The following is a 21,752-nucleotide window of genomic DNA, read 5'->3' as shown; positions in this document are numbered from 1 at the left end:
GGAAGTATGCTTTCTATTTTCTACCACCAATAGCTTTTTGAACTTATGGCATGAAAATTGTGCTAAAAAATACACAATAGTGTAAAATGTCCTGACAGATGTATTTGGAGGGGCTCAATACGCCAGAGAATCGCCAGCCTTACATGGTTTACCAAGGAAGTATTGGAATGTTTCATGTGTGAGTGCCCATTCAAACCCTAGGACTTTTTTGCAGATGAATGTAAAAATAGTACTGTAAAATACCATGTTTATTCTCTTTTGTTTATTTTTCTTGGGAGGAAAGAGAACCATTTAATCGTGTTAGTTGAAGTCAGCCTTCAACTTGTTCTATTTACTCTCTCAGTAAAATTCAGGGAACATATTGTTTCCCCACTTTGGTAGAGTATAAAAACCATATACGGGAGCAGTGCACTGCAAGGGCATAGCTTCAGGAGGTTTGTTTGGTATGTGTCACCCTCCAAATAAATCCATTCTTAGCTTAGTAGTTTTGTCTGGTGGTTCTGAGTTGCTTCTACTAGGTTTTTATCGCTGGTGTACTTTCTTTAAGGGATGTTAGTCAATTTGTTTGATCAAGACTTAAATATGTATAGGACCTGGTTACTATAAAATTAGCAAATCTGCACCCATAGAAGTAGTTTTTGAATGGCTGCCTATATACTACTTTAAAATTCACAAAATGTGACAGTAGTAAGCCTGGAAAGTTATGCTAGCCTCAGATTTCCAGTCATACTACTATCAAACAAACACCCAAAAGGTGATAGGACGAATGCTTGTAAATAGTCAAAACACTGGCTTGATTTATGATTTTGCAGATGGAGTAAAGCAGATAGGGTAGCAGAGGACCTTACATCTGCTACACTGCCTTTACTAAGTCTGCCAAATTTAGAGATGTCCGCCAGCTCCATGGATATCTCTACACATAGGTATTACCCACCATCATAGTGGTCCCTGTCAACATAGGAAAAGTTTGACGGTTGGCGGCATTAAACATGGCAGCTGGCTGGTAAACGTTTCCAAAGATTTTTATTTTTCAAAAACAAACTCCAAAAATGTTTTGGAAAAACACAAAAAAAACTAATGACACCCACACCACAGGAGTTTTCTCCCATGGCATGAGGGTCATTTTGCTCTTTTTACTGTCCCTCACCACCAGGATATACCTGGAGTGCAGTTTAAAAAAAGGCCATCAACAGTCCACTCTAAATTGGACCGATGATTGAATAGCTGACATTCAACGCCACCTACTCTGTCTGGCCATCTGAGGAAGTTTTAAACCAACAGAAAAATTGTACTCCATAGGCCTTTAACTCAAGGTTCGCCTTACTCAAAATTGGGCAGACAGACCTTGAATTTCAAGGACTGGTACTCAGTTTTCCATATGATGATGGAGTAGTTGTATAGTATTTAGAACAGGGGTCTCCAACCTTCTCTGTAGTAAGTGCTACTTTGCTTCAAGTGAAAATCATTGTGAGCTACTATTAGTTTTGCAACAGTGACCACATCACACTGGATGGCCTTAGAGGCCATGGTATGCAAGATTACCAGCAGTGATCACCTCCATGCATCAGGAGGGTTACCAGAAGTAGTTTAAAAAAGGCTCTGTCAATTTGGAATGCTATTACATGGCTAATACATAGCAGCCATAGCTGCAATGGCAGATCATCAAGGTAAAACTATTAGCATTAGGTCTCCCAATAGACACATGATTTATCACTCAAATATCAGCTTTAAATATATTTTGGAAACCCAACCATTTTTCTCCAAATATCTTCTTCTGAGTTCTTAAAATACCACATTTTCACCTCAAATGCACACCTTTTAATTTTGATTTCCATACATTCAACCAAAGAAAAACTTCAAATGTAGTAGGCCGGCCTGCACACAGTAGAGCTACTTCCAGGTAACTGAAGAGCTACCATCAGTTCACAAGCTACTGGTTGGAGAAGCATGATCTAGAACTATGGTCCATGCTGGCGGTCTTACCTACTGACCGCCAGCGCCCCCGGAACCCCTCCGGACGTATAAAGAACATGCCTGTGGGCCGGCGGGTGGAAACATTGTTTCCGCCCGCCGGCCCACAGGAATGCCTGGCCGGGACATTGACGGCGGCCAGTGCCTCTGTGCGGTGGGTGCAGCTGCACACATCGCGCAAATAGTGACCTGCGCGATGGGGCACTGCAGAGGGACACCAAGCACTTTCCTGACGGGGAAACCCGCCAGGGAAAGGCTGGTGGCTAAGGGATCATTATCCAAGGGGCAGCACCGCTGCCCTGTCGGATAATGATACCGACCGCTGCTAGGCTGCCTGACGGAGGCAGCCTGGTGGTGAGGGAGGGCCGCCAGGGGTACATTATGTGGCGGTGTGGCCCACCATGTTCAAAATGACCACCTATGTAAGTCTGATCATTCATTGTAAGCTTTATCCAGGATGTCACATTCTTATCAGTTCCCCTTTCTTTGTTACTGTGTTTGTGTGTGCATGTGCCTCCAGCATGCATTGGGGGATGAATTTCTATTTTGAGATTTGCTTGACTATTCGGGCATTCGTTGTGAAGTATTACTCGAATTAACAAGTGTTTCCACTCACTTGCGCCTCATTACTACAATCGGTCTGCCAAACTTTAAAGCAGATCAGGAGACTCAACTAATGCAAATCATACACCCTGCTCCCCACTGGAACAGTCCATCCTGAACTTTGTTCCCCTCCCCCTGGATCTCACTGACTAAGCTGCACCTCTAGTCCTCTACAGTCACTTTATTCATACAGACAAGTTATACATTACTTGTCAAGTTGTAGACTGGCTAGCAAAATGTTGGTGTATTTAGTGTGAGTAGTCTTACTTGGTGAAGTTCTTGAGTGGATGTTCCACCATGTGTGAGGTTGTGGACAGGAAATTATCCATGATATCGACTGGCCTGAATGTATGAACTCTCATAAAATGCCTGATATGGGCAGTTGAAAATTAATTACTTAGACTAGGTGGAATTTTGCTTTACTACCTTCTTCCAAACTCAAGCTGGCCTCACCAGACACGTGGATAAGTCAGGATATTCTAACATCCCGTTTGTGAATGTGTGTGTTCTTTTCTACTTTTCTCAAATCTGCAGTTCTTATTTCATAATTGGCTAAGCAAGACAAAAAGTCCCAGAATAAAAAAAAAAAACTGGACTTGAGCCATTAGTCTCTAATGGACATGCAAAACTTGCAGGACTGCTTAAACTGCAGGTAAAGCATATATCAGTCACATATGCTTTTTTTCAGATCAGACGAGCTCAGCTATAGGGGCACAAAGCTTTAGGGCAGTTGCTATAACTCAAGCCTACTGACACATGGGTTTCAGTTCATGGAGAGTGGTCTAAAAAAATAATCTACAATATTTACTTAGTGAGCCATAGCGATTGCTCATCATGTCCTGCCAGCTCGCTTTGTCACTGGTAGATTTCAGGACACATTTGTTATAGATGATTTAAAAAGAACATCCTGCATCACAGGTTTACTTTTCAATATGTCATTTATGAAAGTTACTGTTAACATGGGTTATTCTATGTATGCAAATATATAGCTAACTATTTGTGTAATAAACTGAAAATGTTGGTTTATCTTTAATATTAGACTGACAAAGCCACACCTCTACATTTCGCAGCAACACAAGGAGCAACTGAGATCGTGAAGCTAATGCTCACATCATACACTGGTGATAAGTCAATCATTAATATCCCTGATGGTAATAAAGAAACACTACTTCACAAGTAAGCATTACATTTTTCATTTTTCTCTTCTTTCAGAAACTGCATGCATAGATTTATATTAAGATTGTTAATTTGCATCCCACGTTTATCCCTTGATAAATGCATATCCATGGTAACACTCTCATCTACAGTAATCCCTCCAAGACTGAGCTTCTGAAAGTTGATGATGATTTCCAGAGATGTAAACATGATCCTAGCCCGTTAAGCTATATTTAGTCTGCATGCAATTATTTATTTATTTATTTTTCTGCTGTTTATTGCTCTGTTAGTGTCACCCTTTGGCTATCTTTTTAACATCATTTTAGATCTATTAATGATATTAATTTACTCAGTTTAGTATAGTTGTTGTGTTTCTTAGAGTATTAAGATGGTTTATTGGGTACATATTGAGAAGGCAAAAAAGACAGTGCTTTAGATTATCATCTAATTGGTGATAACCATACCCAATGTTCTTTAGTCCCATTCCCTGTGCCTGTGCAATGTTCAATAGAAGGCAAACTACGAAGTTTAGTTTTCTAAAGTTTACTGTATCACTTGTGGCTGGATGAATATCTAAGAATTGTGGTTTGGGCCATTGCACCTGCTTGGTCTTTGAACTCCCTGGGATCAGCATCCATGTTTCATTTTCATAAATGACCATTGATTGATTATGTGTTTGTGCATACTGATGTTCTAGTTTTTGCAAGTGCTCTGGAACTTTGCCCCAGCACACTTTGTGGATAGTCAAGTAGTCTTGATTTAAGGGTCTGTTTTAGACTTTGGTGGACTGAGTAAAATCTGTCAGTTTGATGGTGTAAATCACTCTGTTTCCCTGAAGGACATCCTGTCCCCCAAATCTAGAGATGTCCACTAGCCTCACAGACATGTCTTAACAGTGAAAGGAACCACTGTCACAGCAATTCCAGGCATTGTTGTAAACGTTTGATGGATGGCTCTGTTAAACATGATCGTCATCCGTCTTACATCCAAAGTGGGAGTTTGTTGTTTAAAGAAGTCAAACTAATGACACACCTCTTATGGTGTGGGGTCATTTTTTTCATTTGTGCTGTCCCTCACTGCCAGGTTTTACCTGGCAGTGATGGATGGTCCAGTGGATAACCTCTGAGGGCCTGTACTATCTCAGGCCATTGGAGCAGTATGTCAGTGATGGAACTGAAGTAGGGTCTGTTGTTGAGATACTTACGGCCTGACCACCTCTAAATCGGTTGGGTGGACAGAGAAATTGGCAGAGAGAGTACATTGTCACTGTAGCAAAGGAGTACCCTCTCTACCAAACACAACATCTCTCCCTAAACCTTTATATCAACTGGAAGATTCTGGAGTGGCAACAGAGTGGGTTAATTGTGGTCTTGCTGAGAAGTAGGCTCAATGTGGCCGCCTTTTTCAGTAGCTTTTCCAGCCTTGCAATGAGTTTCTTGGCAAGACCATTGTATATGATGTTTTTGAAGTCCAGATGCACCATGATCAGAGGTCTTGTTTGTTCCACCATGTGATCACTTCGGAGTAATAGTGGAAATATTTGGAGTAAGGAAACTGGAGTGTAACACCCTTAACTACTCCACTGACCATTAGAAGAAATGCATCATCAGAGTCAAAATGTATCGTAATAATCCTCATTTTTGTGGAGTATTTTGGGGAGTTATAAGACCTGGGGCAGTCAAAGGGTAAAAAGTCATATTGAGTTGCTCCATGACTAGGATCTTAAGTTTGGCTACATTCTTGCTGGATTAACTCTCCATCCTGAGGAACATGTGGGACAAGCACAAAATTATGTTGATTACATTTTCAACTCTGTTGGCTAGCTTCTAATGAAGCCTTTCCCTGAGCTGGCCCCAGACACACTCTAGGGTGTCTATGCAGGGAACATCCCAGCTCCATTTGTGTGACTGTCTAGAGTAAATGCACAAGCAGCCCAACTGTCATCCTTCCTCAGACATGTATTCCACAGACAGGCAGAGGCACAGAATGGTAAAGCAAGGAAATGCCCACTTTATAAAAGTGTCATTTTCAAACTTGCAATTCAAAAACCAACTTCACCAAAAGATGTATTTTTGAAACGCGAGTTCAGAGAAACAAAACTCAATATCTCTGCTCCCAATAGGAAATCACACTTAACAGATATTTCAAGGCTATCCATATAATAGGCCATGCAATAGTGAAAACCACAACTAGCAGTATTTCTCTATCAGGACATGTAAAACACGCCAATACATGTCCTACCTTTTCAATACACTGCACCCTGCCCATGGGGCTGCCTTGGCCCTACCTTAGAGTTGACTTACAGGTAACAAAAGGGAAGGTTTAGGCCTGGCAAGTGAATGCACTTGCTGGGTCAACATGGCAGTTCAAAACTGTATACACAGACACTGCAATGGCAGGTCTGAGACATGTTTTCAGGAATACTCTTGTGGGTGGCACAATCAAGGTTGCAGGCCCACTACTAGCATTTGATTTACAGGCCATGGGCACACCTGGTGCACTGTGCTAGGGACTTACTAGTCAATCAAATTTACCAATCATGGAGAAACCAATCACCAATACAATTTACACAGAGAGCACTTGCACCTTAGCACTGGCCAGCAGTGGTAAAGTGCCCAGAGGCCTAAAGCCAGCAAAAAAGAAATTCAGCACAGGATCAAAACAGGTGGTCAGAAGCAAAAAAGCAAGGGAAACCACACCAAGAGCTGACAGTTATAACAGCAAATATATGGCTTTTCCTATAGTCCGAGGTACATGTTTTGTTCCTTAATGTGGACTATGCAAAAGAACATTTTTTCTAGAATTCCCAGTGGCGTAACAAAGCCCCCCGCAGTCCCACAGTGTGAGGGGACCCTTGCGCTCCAGGGTCCCGCCTCAGCACAGCAGCTGGTCTGAGTGAGTCCCTAGTTGGGGGCCTCTCCATGGGCCAGATGTATCAAAGGGTTTTACTCATTCTGTGTCTATGGGAAAATGCGTTGGTACATATGGCCCCATGTTTTTTGCAGGGGGGCCCTCTCCAGTTTTGTTAGGCCACTGAGAATTCATTCTGACGTTCTTTTCCTGGAACCAAGGAAAGCCAGCACTGAAGAGCTAGTACTGATAAAATCATCTGAAAAGGGGATTCTTCAGAAAGAAGAACAGCTCTTTTTTAGGTAGCTTCCATTTTCCGATTCTTTTGTCTGTGCAAGCACCACAGTGCTGCTGGTCAACTCACTGACGTTTGTAGGTGGTGTGCATGCCTGATCTGTATGTAATAAAGAAGTCAAACTTATTGTCTCTGCTAATATTTGTTTTTAGCTCAAAGCATGTTGCTTCATAGTACTTTTAGCTGCACTTTTTTTTAGTAATGGACCAACTCAAAGATTAGCTCTACCAGGCTATTGCGCGGTCAGTTGGGTGCATGAAAGCCAGGTATGATAGACATTTTCCTCCTTTTTAGGCAGCCTTACTCATTAGCACGAGCACCGCTAGATATAAACGTGTTTATACATTGCAAAGTGTGAATCATAAGTTGCTTGCTGCAGCTCACCTTTGCCAGCAGCCAAGGTAGGCACCTACATGCTCTTTTACATGGCTCCTATTCATATTGTGTAGAATTGGGAGGGAGAGGCATTTCAGTATGCCCAAGCGCATGCAAGTCACAGCAAGAAAGGTGACAGCACTAGGCAGTTGTGTTGTTTGTTTTATACAGTGGTTAATTTGGAAAAGAATGAGTGCCGGTTCCTAAAACTCCGCTTAGAAGCACAAGTACTATTAATTATCAGGTGTCTCAATACCAAAACTGTATAGTCTAGAATTCACCTCATGGCTCTTTCATTTAATCCACCAACATATACTCTCTGCCCCCTTATCTGATGCTTGCAGGTTCATGCTCTTCCCTTTGTGACGTTGTTTTCATCTTTCTCTATCTCCTTTTTTCCCCTTTGTTTGTTTCTCCCTCGCTTGCTCTCAGGCAATGTACATATTTATTTATTCATCCATTCACTCATCCATTAATCTAGCTACCATCAACTACAGTCACCCACTCAGAAACCCCACCTTGAGTAACTCGCCATCTGTTCAATCCCACACAAACATTTAAACATACATCTCAATTACCAAGCACTTTAAAAAATAAAATAACTGTTGGCTTTGCCGCTGCTTGTTTGCCATTATGTTTAAGTGAACACCATGGAAACTGACGGTGAATTACTGAAAAACATGATTTTCTGGGTATTGCCACTTATTTTATGGACGCCACTGGGGCTCTCCATTTGGATCACCGGCGGTCCGTCGTAAGCGTTAAACCAACAGTTGCATACAATCCTACTTTCCCTACTTGCCAAGGGCTTAGTTTCACTGGTGTGTTTGGTGTGCAACACCCCGCAAACAAATGCATTCTTTATTTGGTAGTTGAGTCAGGGGGCGTAAATCGGGTCTCCTACGCCTGCATCAGTTTTCTGCCACAATACATGACAGTGACTTTTTAAAAACATTTTATTGGCGTTGACAAAATTTATAACATCAATCTGCGTCATCGAGTTGGGTGTTTTCTTTTCATTGCATAAAAAATAAAAAAAACATTAGTTCCTTTGGGCTGAGGCCTTTCAAACAGTAACTTTTTTGATGGAAAGCAGCAGAAAGAGAGCAAGCCTGAGGCATACATCTGGTGGCTGAATTAAAAAATTTGAAACCAGATAACCTGGAATCAAAACTGGCATCCCTGCTTGCCCAAATTATGTGATCGTAGGCAAACATTTTATTCTACAGAGACTCCTCTTTCTTTATTATCACATATGAGACAGCACTCTAAAATACTGGAATTCAGGATGTGCACTGCACAAGCACCTCTTACGTTTGAATTAATAGTCTATAATATCTCCATCTATAAGTAAGAACGTAGCGCACATTTTTTGGTTTATATGACTATTAACTTCCCTCTAAGTTCACTGATGGCTTTGTCAGTGGTGGGCAAATCATTAATGTTTGTAAGTTCATGCTTAATCACTTTTCAAAAATGTCATCTTATGCAGTGATACAATCTGATGTACTAAGGTGAAACATTTATGCATGTTAAAGAAATATACTTTTTGGAACTTTGAAGAGACTAGAACATACTTTTACATTATGTTACTCAATATACATGCCAAACAATTTTGTTTTGTGAGTCATGCATGTAATCTTAGAACTAGGCCAGACCATGGGCTGAGCTCTGGCTCTGCTCACCCTATTAATATGCTGGGCCACCCATGTCTATTTGCAATCCAAGCTTAGTACACGTGGCAGTCAGTCACTTGATAAAATGATTTGTAAAAGGCAAAGACTGAAACATGGTACACACACCAATTTGACAACGCTACCATCAAGGCTTCTTGTAGCATATACAAAGAAAAGTGTATGCAGTGGAAATATATTTAAAATAAGTGATCCCAGGCAATGACTCTGCCTTTGTGTTGTACATGACCGTAGCCATGAGTACCCAGAGAGAACTACCAAGCCCAGGTGGAAAGGGTAGGGGTGTAGCTTCAGTTGGTGTCTGGGTCTGTGGGACCTGAATAGGATCTGCCAAGTATGTGTCATTTATTGTGTTATCAGTTCACTAGGAGCTTTTAACATTCTTTTTTTGGAGCAAAAACTTAAATATATAAGGTGACTGCACAGGAAAAAATAGTTAATCTGCACCCATAGAAGTACTCCTTGAATGGATTTAAATTTACTATTTTTTTTAATTCACATACATTTGTAGGCTGCACCAGTATCGGATTTCCAGGCATACTAGTGGCAAGTGATCATCCAAAGGTGATTGGATGAATGATTTCAAATAGTCTAACCAGCAGCATTCACTCGTGGTAGCATTGAAACCCATTGTTCCAGGAAACAGTCCATCTCAAATCTTGGTATTTTTGCCTATCCAAAGCCCACTGCTTTATTAGTTGAGAAACCAAAGGGCTACTCCCATGGAATCTCACTGGTTATGCTACCCCTGAGCTTGCCATCTAATAAGATAACTGTGTAATGTGTAGATTTTATATGAACACAGACCTCAGAATCAAGAGAATCATTTGCACTTTAAGATGACACATTTTACTCATGTAATTAGAACTATATTTGCGAAAAAAGCTGTATTAGGCACTTATTTGTCCCCAGCAGACTTCGAAAGAAAACATAAACGGGGGAAAGGAGCAAAAGAAAATGGAAAACAGTGACAAAGGGAGAATGTAGGAATGAAAAAGAATATGCATGTGTGAGACAAGAAGTCATGGAATGTCTTGGGTGGATTGAAGACTACACAGCTTTGTCACTAGCACAGATTCTTTCTTTTTCTTTTTGTTTTCACCCCAGTTGCTTTGCTGTTTGTTAAAGTTTCAGTAACCTCGCCATATTGGTAGACTGAAAGCTTCCCTCCCTAAATTAAACAATTCATTTTCGATTGTTGCCTTTTCTAGTAAACTAATCTCAAGCAATAAATAGTTTTTCCCTACAAAACTAGAAAATCGAGTTCAGACATCCAGTAGTAGCTTAAGCAATTTAGGCGTCTTTATGACCTCACTTCCACATGTATCCTCTGTCTAATGATCAGGCTTTACTTTGATACAAATCAAAACATACAAGCTCATTTTGACAACATTACCCAAACTGACTTATATGAACATGCCCTACACTGGATTTTTTAACATATTTTTATTGAGATATACAACATAGGAATATGACCATACGATAAACTCAGCATGAGAGAATTCAAGCATTAGAGATTAGAAGTTCCACAAGTGATCTTTATCATCTCAGTTGGGGTGAAATCAAGAAAGGCTTCATGACTAGGGCAAACAGTAGCAGGGAGAGTGGGCAACCCTGTTAGGTGTCACTGCTTACTGCAGATATATCCAATATGTAATTCCTCACCTTGAGCTGGTGATTGGGCTGGTATATTGGCTGTTAGGGCCAAAGTCATATTGACAAAGAGCGTCAGACAGGTATGGCCATTCAAGCTTGTCAAAGGCCTTTTCTAGGTCCAGGAGTGAAATTCCTGTATTTGGGCAGCATTGTGGGGCAAGGGGCATCAATTGTATAGCTGCCATATGTTGTGGGAGGTACTCCAATGGGAACAAACCTACTTTGGCAGCATAAATTAAGGGTGGTAGTAGTGCCTTTAACTGTGTTGCCAGGAATTTACTAAGGATGTTGTAGTCAACATTAAGTATGGCTGTCGATGTATCGGAGACGGGACCGAGTGGATCTTTCTGCAATTTCAAGATGGGGATTAGGGAGGCATCTCAAAGTGAGCAGGGCAGAGTACCTGCCTGGAGCACTTTGTGGTTGAGCGCTCCAGCATGGGAACAATTATGCCTGCACAGGCTTTGTAGAATTCTACAGAGAGACCATCAAGACTAGGAGTCAGTGGAACCCGTAGAGTTTACATAAAAACTCTGTGAGATTCCATGGAGTTCTTCCCACTCCGATATAAGTACTGCTCCTTTGTTTGCTTGTTTGCTTAGCTGCTCCCACACTGGTCTGTTCATCTAGTGGCCAGTGGCAGTACACACCTCAATATGAATATAATTATATTGCCGATCAGGTCTGCTTTAGTGATATAAGTTTAGCAGTGGTAGCCATGGCAAGGTGCTACTAAGAGCAAGGCTTTGGACAAATAGCCCCTGTTGCTCCCGCCTTGTGACGGCATTTCTCCTACCTTTATTTTTTAGCAATGTTATCGCTCACTGAAAGATATTCTTTAGGATTTATGAAGCGGATCCTTTCAGAAGCCATGCGCCTCCTACAACAAGTCCCTAATCAAAGATCCACTACATATCCATAGATGCTCCACGGGGGCAGAAATATGTCTTGAACTCCCAATGCACTCCCAAAGTAACCTACCTACTGTACACTCATCTTCTACACCTGTCCATATGTGATCTGGGGGTAAGTGGCTGTACATTTTAAAAGGCTCAGAGAGCAGGGTGAAGACCTCTTTCATTAAATGCCCATATTCTCATCCTCAGAGAGAGTGTAACACAGTCTAAATCCTCAGCCATGCACTGACAATTTATTTTCAAATAAATCTACTGCTTTTACTTCTTAAGTGCAATGAGACTCTTAATTCCATGAGGTTTGTTTTTTTCTTGTTCAAGCATGATGCAAAGTGCTTGCACTCTCTGAGAATAAACATTGCAAAAACAAATCATAATCAAGGCATACTCTCCACAGGGAGTTGAACTTCCCAAGAATTATTGTAACTGAGGCCTGAATAAAGAATATGTCTAATCATATATTGGTGTGGAGATTCAGCATCCTTTTCACACCAGGAAATCAAGTATTAGTCACACAGTAGCACTGTTTATTGAAGCTGGGCTAAAACATTATTGTGAAAGTCCAGGGATGGACTGCAGCACAGTCAGAAGGGGAAGGAAACCTGTACCTGCTTTAAGGTGATTATCACATTCTCCAATAGAGGGAATTCGATATGGATGATTCTTATAAAGTTACAATTAAAACAGCTCTATTGAAATGAATGCATAATGTGATGCCTTCCAAAACTGAATAATTCAGAGGCAAATCTGAGCCCATGGTCAATAGCGCTGACGTCATTCACATGGCATGACTCCTGCAGATTACACACAATTGATGTCATCATAATGATGTCCCACCACTTATCAAAGGCCCCTTAGGGATCTGGGCCCCAGTGCTACTACGCATGCTGCTTCATTGATAGCTATGCCACTAGGTACCTGTCCTCAGTGTTGTCTGCTGCAAGGAAATCAAGAAGGGAGGAAGTTGATGCTGTACACAGTGATTTATGCTGCACACCAACTAGCACAAACAAAACTGTTGCATGCCTCAGGGGATCTCCTCTCCTGTAGTCTAGTTGTCCGGGGTGCCATTACCTTGAGGTCCACTGGCTGCAGGTGACTGTTCCAAGCCAAAAGACACCAGTGCCAGCAGCAGTGGTGCTAGCCGGTGGAGCTCCATGACTGCAGCCACAGGTCATGTGTCCTGAAAGCACCCAAAGCCCAGGGTCTCTCCTCCTGCTGCAGATTGCAGAAACAAGGGTGAGCAGAGCGGAAGTAATCACTTGAGACAGTCCCAGGCTGCAGCAGGGCTTAGACAAGGGTCGCAAACCTGGCAATGCTCTAGCCAGCACTGGGAGGGAGCAGCGGTCTGGTGCTCACAGGAGGCTCGGACACCTCTGACTCTAGCTATTGGCAGCTTTGGTGTGACAAGGGAGATACCTTGTTTCAGTGCTTCTGGCCATTGTTCACACAAGCCCTGATGCAGGTTGTGGGTCATGAGTCACAACCAGCAGGCTTGGCCAACATGCAGCAGGCATTTCTTCTGGGGTAGAGCGATATTTTCCAGAATAGCAGCAGAGTATATCCCTACCGGCACAGGAATGTTTCTCCAGAAAGGGATAGGTCATCTTTGTCAAGGCAGGTTGTGTTTCTAACCAGTAAGATGGCTTTCTGAGAGATACACATACAAAACAACACCAGTGCTGATTAATTCCGCTGGCGGATTCGCAGAATGTATTTGCAATTCTGCATTACAAGAGTAACACGGAATTTCTACATTTCTCTAATTCCGATGGCGGAATTGGAAATTTCACCCATCTCTAATTGAGACGCAGAGTCTTGCGAGAGGCTAGGCCATTTATGGCTGTCTTTATCTCTTGAGACCTTATGGGTTCATCCAATTGAATTTGAAAGGTTGGGTCAATATTGGGAAGGGGTTTGTCCATGAGGAAAATGTGGAATAATGAGGAGTGGCAGTGGATAGATGGTAAAATCTGAAGACGTTGTGGAAGAGGCCCTATTCTGAGAGAACTAGGGTGTCTGATTCATCCCGAAGGGCTTTAGGGGGGAGATCTTGAACTGCAAAGATAACTCCAGGTGAGTGGCAGGCAGATGTGTCTGCTTCGGCGTGTTGCATGCTGTGTACGTGGACAAGTCTAGGCAAAAGAGTTTCCCATGCAGCGGGGTTTTCTTCTTTGTGGAGGTTCTCCAGGATCATTCTAATGATAGGTTTGGGACAGCTCTTGCTTTTTTAAAGTCATTCTTCCCTGTGGACAAGTCAGAAATTAGGGAGAAACACATGCCAACATTCATACAAATGCAATAGCAATCACTTTCAAAGCTTCCCACTCCAGGGCTTGTGAGGAGGCTGAGTTGTCATTGTTGCCAAAGTATTCTGTTAACTGGGACACCAGGTCATTGGGGAAGATGTATCATCTAATAATGATGTGGGGATGCATCAGGTAGGGACCAGAAGACAAGGTTTTCCCCAGTTCTGGGTTAATAACATTGTTAGTAGTCTGATATGTGTCTGTCCAGGTAGTCAACAGTTGTGACTAGTGGGAGAATGTTGTGAGTCGGACCACCCTTTCCAGGAGTACACACAAATCATGGACCAGTCAACAGAACTAATATAGTTAGGTCTGTGGGTTTCAATGACATCAAATGTTGGTGAGGGACCAGTGACAGAGCCATTGTGCCAACGTTGTTGTGCTTATAAGTCCTAGTAAAGTGCACTATATGTGCCTAGGGCCTGTAAATTAAATGCTGCTAGTGGGTCTCCCAAACTCGTTTTTCACCACTGTGAGGCCTAAACATCTCATTGGATAACATTGGGGTTTCCTTAATACACCTATTAAGTGTAAGTCCTGATTGAGAAGGAGTAGGAGTCTCGTGTTTGGTACCTATAGACTTGTAATAATAAATCCTCCTTAATGGTAAAGTTGGATTTATGATTACAATTTTAAAAAAGCCACTTTTAGGAAGTTACAACTAAACAGGGTAACCCAATATTCCACAGAAAACTAGGTAATCTATACTGTAAAGCACACAATGTTCATGAAGGAATCATTTAAATACAAATATTTCAGCGATATTAAATACTATTAATGTAATAACCATAGATCAAATTCCATAAATGAATAAATCTTTAAACTGCATGTAATTAGTTTCTGGAAAAGTGACACATTTTTATATATCCACTAATAATATATCTATCAATATAGCAAAGCAACAAAGATAATCTTTAGTGTTTTATAAAAATGCACTAGTGGCCCCTCTAGTCCACAATCCCTTTACATCTAAGGGACAGAAGGAGAACACCAACCCTCCTGACCTCCCACAGCCACAAAAGGTTTGAGTCCTATATGCAGTCTTTCAAACAATCAGAAATCACTCATAAGGGACTCCAGCAGCTCATGCGAAGAATTGTGTCATGAAAAATATAAGGTTGATGTTTCAGTTTCCCAAGGCTCAAACCGTCCATGAGACCATCCTCAGGACAATGTGTCAAATTGGATTAAATCACAATAAGTGTTGCTCTACAACACAATAAATAACCCACATTCATAAAACAATAAAAAAACACTAAAAGACAGCAGAAAACAAAACCACGCTGTACATCCAAGTGAATCGCCCAATTACAAAGCACCCCAGAAAACAGCCTACATAAACCTCAGTGTAACATGTGGATTTTATATATATATATATATATATATATATATATATATATACACAAACATACATACACACATACATAAAATAAAATGAAATCACCCACCAGTGCTCCTCAAACAATCGACAAAAGTTAAATACCCGCAATGTTTTGTTCTTTAAAAAAATTAAGATATATGTGGATTATTTTTCTCTGGTGTTTTCACTGTTTTGACTGTTTTAGGTGTTGCATAAATACATTGCCTCTTAAGTTAAGCCTGACCACTCTGCCAAATTACCAAAGGGTGAGCACAGGCTAACGTTTAGTGTGTATCTGACTCACCCTGACTAGGATTGCGGTTCCTGCTTAGACAGGGTTCATACCTCTGCCAACTAGAACCCCAATTTCTAACACAGGAAATATTTGGATACTATCTAGCCTCCCCATAAAGAACACATATCTGCCATCTGGATCAAAGAACATAGATCATCTCTTGGGCCACAATAGGGGTCGAAGCTCTGATCCTGATTGTGGCCCCATGAGGGGAAGTGGAGAAATTAGTGTAGAGTCATTGCCCCATCCAAAGCCTTTGGAGGCATCAACCCTCCGTGTGGTCAATGTGAGTTTCCTGAAGCTAAGCAATGTGAATTTTGTGCGGTAGTAGGGAGTGTAACGTTTGATATGATGGGGTATGCCACAGATATTCCATCTAGCGAAGGTATTTTTAGGTTTGTAAGTCATTTTGTAGCTGATGGGTCGTGGGGGCTTTCCCAGGTGTCGTTTTGGAGATGACCACAGGGCCTTCTCTATGGGACAGGACTTGCATGGGGTTGGCAGGAGGGGGAGGATAGGATAGGAGGGGAAAAGTGGGAAGAAAAAAGGGGATGGAAATCATTGTGTCTTTCCAGCTGTTACAACTTTGAAAGGTGAACAAAAACAATACAATGTAATACACTTTTAAATAACCATTGAATTCTATGAGCAGCCTGCAAGTACATGCCATCCAAAACCTGAAGCAAGCTAAGAAACTTGTACTGAAAAGAGAAAAAAGGAGGGGTACATTCAGGGGATACAAAAAAAAGAGCCCAATAGAGTAAGATGAAGCTCAGATCCTTGTTCAGATAAATTAAGGTGAGCTAGAGTCAGATATCATTCAGGGTGGAACTGGTCAGCATCATGTAGATAATGTTTAGTGGGAAGGGAACTAGACAAATTTGTTGGCGGTCGGGCAGCACCAGCAAGGGAGAACTCTCACATTCCCTGTGGAGGGAAGGGGTCTAGGAGAGACCCTCCATGTCCAATAAGCCAGAAGGAATCCTTTATGCATGTGGGGTCACATCCTTGAGTGATGCAGCCAGTGCAGGGTAAGCTGGCGAGCCTTCAGTGTGTGCTCAGGTGTAGGAGGCTGGAAGCTCGCAAGGGCATGGGGCAGGACCTGTGTTGCCACGGAAGTCTTTTCCCGACTCACTAATGGACCAGCCAGAGCTATTAGTGTTCTGTAAAGCAAGGTTGTAAAGAAGAAGGTTTTGTCGTGGAATATGATTTTGAAGCAGGTGGGGAAAAACAGAAAGTAATGTATGTCGAAGTCTCGAAGCTTTTGTTTGATACCCATGGAAGATGCTTGTTGTTGCTGTGTAGCCAGAAATCTGTAAATAGCATGATATGGTTGTGTTCCCAGTTGTAGTTGTTGTCGGGCAGCTCAAAGGATCATGTCCCAGTCCCAATAGAGGAGTACTATGACCACCATGGGTCTCAGTGGGGCCCCAGGAGCTGGCCACCTAGCTGGGACCCGATGGGCACGCTATATGGATTAAAAGGATGAAATATCTGCCCGTGGGACAACCTGACTGCACCTGTGCTTTTGGTCCCCTCAGGCTTGACGACCACACAGACATTGTTATGCCATGATCAGCCTTCTGCATCCTCTATTCTGTTTTCTAAGAAGCAAACCTGATCCGTGAGGTCCAGTTGCAGTTGGTGGTTATCTTTGGTCTGCGGTTGTATCATGAGGAGAGATTAATCAGCCTGTGAAATTCTCTCAAAAGCCTTCCACTGGTCGAGTTGAAGGAGGTTGACATCCATTGCAATTGTATCAATTTTAGATCCCAGAGATGTTCTGATTGTGGTGACAGCAAGCAGTATTTGGTTGAATTTGTTCAAGTCCATAGGCACTGTACATCCCACTCAGTCTGGAGGTTGACCATCTGTTTCGTCTGATATGTGCACTCCATAGTATCAGATTCTATCCACTGTCGGAGTAGGTTGGAGAAAGTTCAAGAAGGGTACAGAACCTGAAAAGCAGAATGCTTCCCAGGAACAAAGACAGAGAGTAGGATTCCAGTGTACAGTGGTTGTTGGTAATTGTCCTACATGGTCGAGAATGAAATGGGACACTTTTGCCCCTATTTTAGGATTGGAAGGAAGGCACAAGCAATCCCAAAAGTCCAGAAGTCCCCCAGATAGAGAAAGGTCCCAGAAGATTCGAAGCCAGTGTCTCAGAATCTGCCTCAGTAGGGATAGTGAATTTGAGATCTACCAGAGCTGCCATTACTGATGATCCCCTAGTGTCTTTGTTCTGGCTACTTTGTTAAGATGTTGAGTCAGGCCAATGTCCACTGGCTGATTATAATCCAGCCCCCGCTGGGGAAACGAGAAGGGATGTTGATCAGTGTGGACCAGTGCAGTCCAGGAACAAGTCAAGACATAGTTGGATGCCCTCTCTAGGGGTTCCGCCAAGCAGATCCTGTGGCAAAGCCCCAGAGAATGTGAAGGGCTCAGCCCTCTTGAAAATCCACCTAAGGTGTGGTGAGGTGTAACATGTCTGTTGTGGGGGGGAGCGAGAAAGATGTCAGATGGGATTTCGGTCAAAGCAAACATCTTGCTCAGCCCCGGTGTTGTGAAGAGCAAAGGTTGGGTCTGTAAATGCTGGCCTCTTGGGGTCTGAAGCACTGGGGATTAGGTGTCAGCCACCTCTGTGAGATAATGCCACAAGCTGTAGCAGTTTGGCTGCCTGTATTGCCCTGGAAGTGTCCTAAGAAGATAGGAGGTGCAGCCTTGGACAGGGCTCCTATACATGTCTTCTCTGACTCATCCACCTCGTTCCTGGTCAGTAGGAAAGGGTCTGATGGCCATCAACACTTAGCTCACCCTGTGTTGAATATTTTCTTCACACAAATACACATTAGAGATACGATGAAAAAATAACTGTTTATGAAGTTTATGCAGTTGGATGCAATATACTAAACAATTAGACTCATAGAGACTGTTCACATTAATATTGAAATTATTGAAAACAGTGATCCATGGTTTTGCAGAAGTGCTTGTGCATTGTGTCAAATGGTGTATAATACAAAAAGGAGAAAATGTATACAAATACGTAAACAACAGTTTTACAAAACAGCCTGATCAAGAAAAAAGTTTATTAAAATCTATGCAATTGGCGCTATGTACTAGATTCACAAAATTTGTTGTCCCAACATAATGTATTTTAGATCTAGGCAAACTGGAGGATTTCTTTGACGTTTCAACCCATGAGATGAAAGTGTCAGCAGTAGATCAGAAAGGACTTCATCAGGACAGACAATAGGATAATCATTACGTTCAATTGCCAATGCCAGACTTCGCTTCTTCTGTGAGCCCATACACATTTTCTTTTTGTACTCCAATATAGAGGTGGCTTCATTCTTTGATACTTTGCTTTTTAATATGAATTCTGCCCTGCCCAGAGCTGCATGATTCATTCCTGGCAGAGTTGACACAGAACTGGTGAAGAGACTTTTGCAGTCGAGACCAGGAAGAAAATCTCCTTAAGTGAAGTGAAAGTGTCATCAAGAGGTCAACAGTGAAACGGCCACCCAAGCCGCCTCAACAGCAATCACAGTAGGAGGGGTGCAGACCTGGGTGAGGGGCATCACAGCCACCTTCATATGCCCACAGGGAGATGAAGGTTGCCCTGTCCACCCTCAGCTTCCCTCTGGTTTGGGTTCCAGGGCTCAACGCCCTTGATGCCCGTAGTATCTGTTGCAGTCCTTTCATCTTGGGCAGCCTGGATAGGGTGCACAGGCCAGAGTATTGGTCCTGCATCCATCCTCAAGGGGCTTCTGTGTTCCAACAGTCCTCACTCATGCACAGCATGACCAGGAAGTATTCAGTGTGACCTCTGTGTTTGGCTTGCCGATACCCCCGCCATCCTACACTGAATAGAATTGTTTACATTCCATAAGATGTTTAAAATCCACCTGCACAGAGACCCAAAGTCAAATGTCCGGGGCCATCATTTAGGTCTCACCATTGAGTTGGCTGAAATTGGGATGTGGAGTACCCTTCTGGATTGCATTCCACTAATTGTGAATCTATTGCCTTCATTACAAGTGGAAATAATGAAATCTGTGTTTTTTTCTGCAGATCTGTTAATTTTTTCACGTAGCTGAGAGCTCTGTGTGAAAATCAGGGGAAAAGTGAGGATTTACAGGTGGAATGTAATTCTGAATTACTGATTCACCCAGTAATTAATTTCTAAGGAGACTCCCATGGATTCACTTGTAATGGCCTGGATATTTCCCAGACCTGGATATATCAATACTTCTGGCCATTTTCTGGGCCACTCATGAAGAGAGTCTATATCTATATGCATGCATTGGATTAGTGACACATTAACCTAGCTACAACGCAACAAGCGAAAAGAGCGCTACATAGGGGAAAGTGAAAAGTTATAGGTGGGTGGCAGCAGGGTCAGGAATGCGGGGGGTAAGAGAGAAGAAGACATGCTACTCAGTATTAGCTAGGCTTTGGGGGACAGATAGGCATAGCCATTGTATGGGGTGGAGGAAGGGGAGACCAAAGAGGTGATAGATGTAGAAGAGGTTTGATGTTACTGCACTTATGCTATAGAAATAGGGAGATATTACCACATTTCTAATCAACTGTTACTATATTACAAAATGCCACATCACAACACAGAAAAAATGTGTCCATTTGCCATGCATTTTTTTCTGGTGACAGATACAGAGGAGATGTGTTTTCATAGTTACCTATAGGCATCCAGTACATACTGTATATGGAAATACAACATGTTAAGTATGGACATGATTGGCATATAAGTGATATGACTGTGGCTTTAGACCTCACTCCAAATAAAGGTCTTACAGTGGTTGTAAAATAGAGTAAATGTATGTTAAATTGGCCAATGTGCATGTTTTCAAATCCATTGATTTAGAATATTCTGGTATTAATGACTCAAAGCACAAAACATGTGCATGTTACCACTAGCTGTAGGTAACTCCATACAAATAAGTGTATAAAACTTGCAGAAACTGTATTTTAGCTAGTCAGACTACAGTTATCTCTGCATAACACTAAACCCACTGTAACATAGAAACCCACATATATGGTTTGGTATCACATTAGCAGAAAGCTCTACAACAAAGAACATCTGTATTCTAATGAACTCGGGTTGCTGTGTTGTTGCTACTCTGTTGTCTCTTGCTAGCCTTATTAATTTAACCATATTTCTACTATGCTAACCGTGTACAGTGGCAATGTGGTTAGGTTGCGCTCTACAAGTACTTTAATTAATTAAAAAGCAAGCAAAGGGACAATGCCACTTGCTAACATATTAAACTTTAAAGAACATCTGCCAGGTTGCCATTTTTGTTTCCAAAACAGTTCTATAATGGCTTTTATTCTCCTCTGATATCCAAGGACGTGCTGGCACTCCAGAAGCTGCTATCCAATACTTTTACTGTACAAACATGTGTAAGCCACAAGGGAGCCCTGGGACCCCATTACCTGAGGACCTTGAAGGGGAGGGGACGCACTGCCCCCCACCCGAGCCAATAACCTCATCTCCTGTGGCCAAAATATATATTTTCGGGTAGGGGGCCCACAGCACCCATTCTGGAGCCAATATAGGCCCTAGGTACCCTTTCTCCAGGGGCCTTACTTTTTATAAAGGGGAGGAGGTTGCACTGCCCCCGTTCCTGAACCAATAATGGCCATAGTGTCCCCATGCCCCTGGGCCAAAATATATTTACACAGGGCAGGGGGTATTTGCCCCTCTCCTTCATCCACAAATGACCCTGGGGACCCCATCTCCCAGGGCCTTTAAGTGTAGGGGTATGAACTGCCCAACTCCCCAAGTCAATTGTGGCCCCAGGAACCCCTGCCTTCGGGGCTAAAACATATATTTTAAGGGGAAGGGGCCAACAGCCCTTCTTCCTGTGCCACTGTGGGCCCCTAGTATCCCATCCTCTGGGACCTTCAATTTTTAGAAAGGGGAGGGGTGGGTGGCCTCTCTCCCGAGGCCAATAGTACCCTGGGGGAACCACATCTCCTTGAACCAAAATATATTTGTAGAGGGAGGCACATGCCCCCTTCTCTGAGTAACAAGGGTCCCTGGGGACCCCATCCTCAGCACCTTTGAATAATAGGATGTGGCACACCCAGCCCCTCTGAGCCACTGTTGGCTCCTGGGACTGCATCTCCTGGGATCACCTTATATTATAAATGGGAGAAGATGCACAGCCCCTCCCCAAACCAATAACGGCCCAGGGGAATCTATCACCTAGGGCCAAAACATATATTGCCCCCCCCCCCTTCTGAGCCACTAT

General features: G+C 42.5%; 1 protein-coding gene across 1 annotated transcript in view; it reads left to right on the top strand.

Moving 5' to 3' along the window:
• TRPA1 (transient receptor potential cation channel subfamily A member 1) overlaps window positions 1-21,752 on the top strand; it is a 1,042,932-nt gene that overhangs the window by 314,817 nt on the left and 706,363 nt on the right. Inside the window, exon 9 of the mRNA XM_069220348.1 lies at window positions 3,614-3,750. Coding sequence (XP_069076449.1) covers window positions 3,614-3,750 — 137 coding nt within the window. The remainder of the gene's footprint in view (window positions 1-3,613; window positions 3,751-21,752) is intronic.

Source organism: Pleurodeles waltl, chromosome 2_2, assembly GCF_031143425.1.
Source record: "Pleurodeles waltl isolate 20211129_DDA chromosome 2_2, aPleWal1.hap1.20221129, whole genome shotgun sequence".
NCBI lineage: Eukaryota > Metazoa > Chordata > Amphibia > Caudata > Salamandridae > Pleurodeles > Pleurodeles waltl.
Note: the sequence above shows the minus strand (reverse complement) of the source record. Positions and strands in the feature narration are given on the sequence as shown.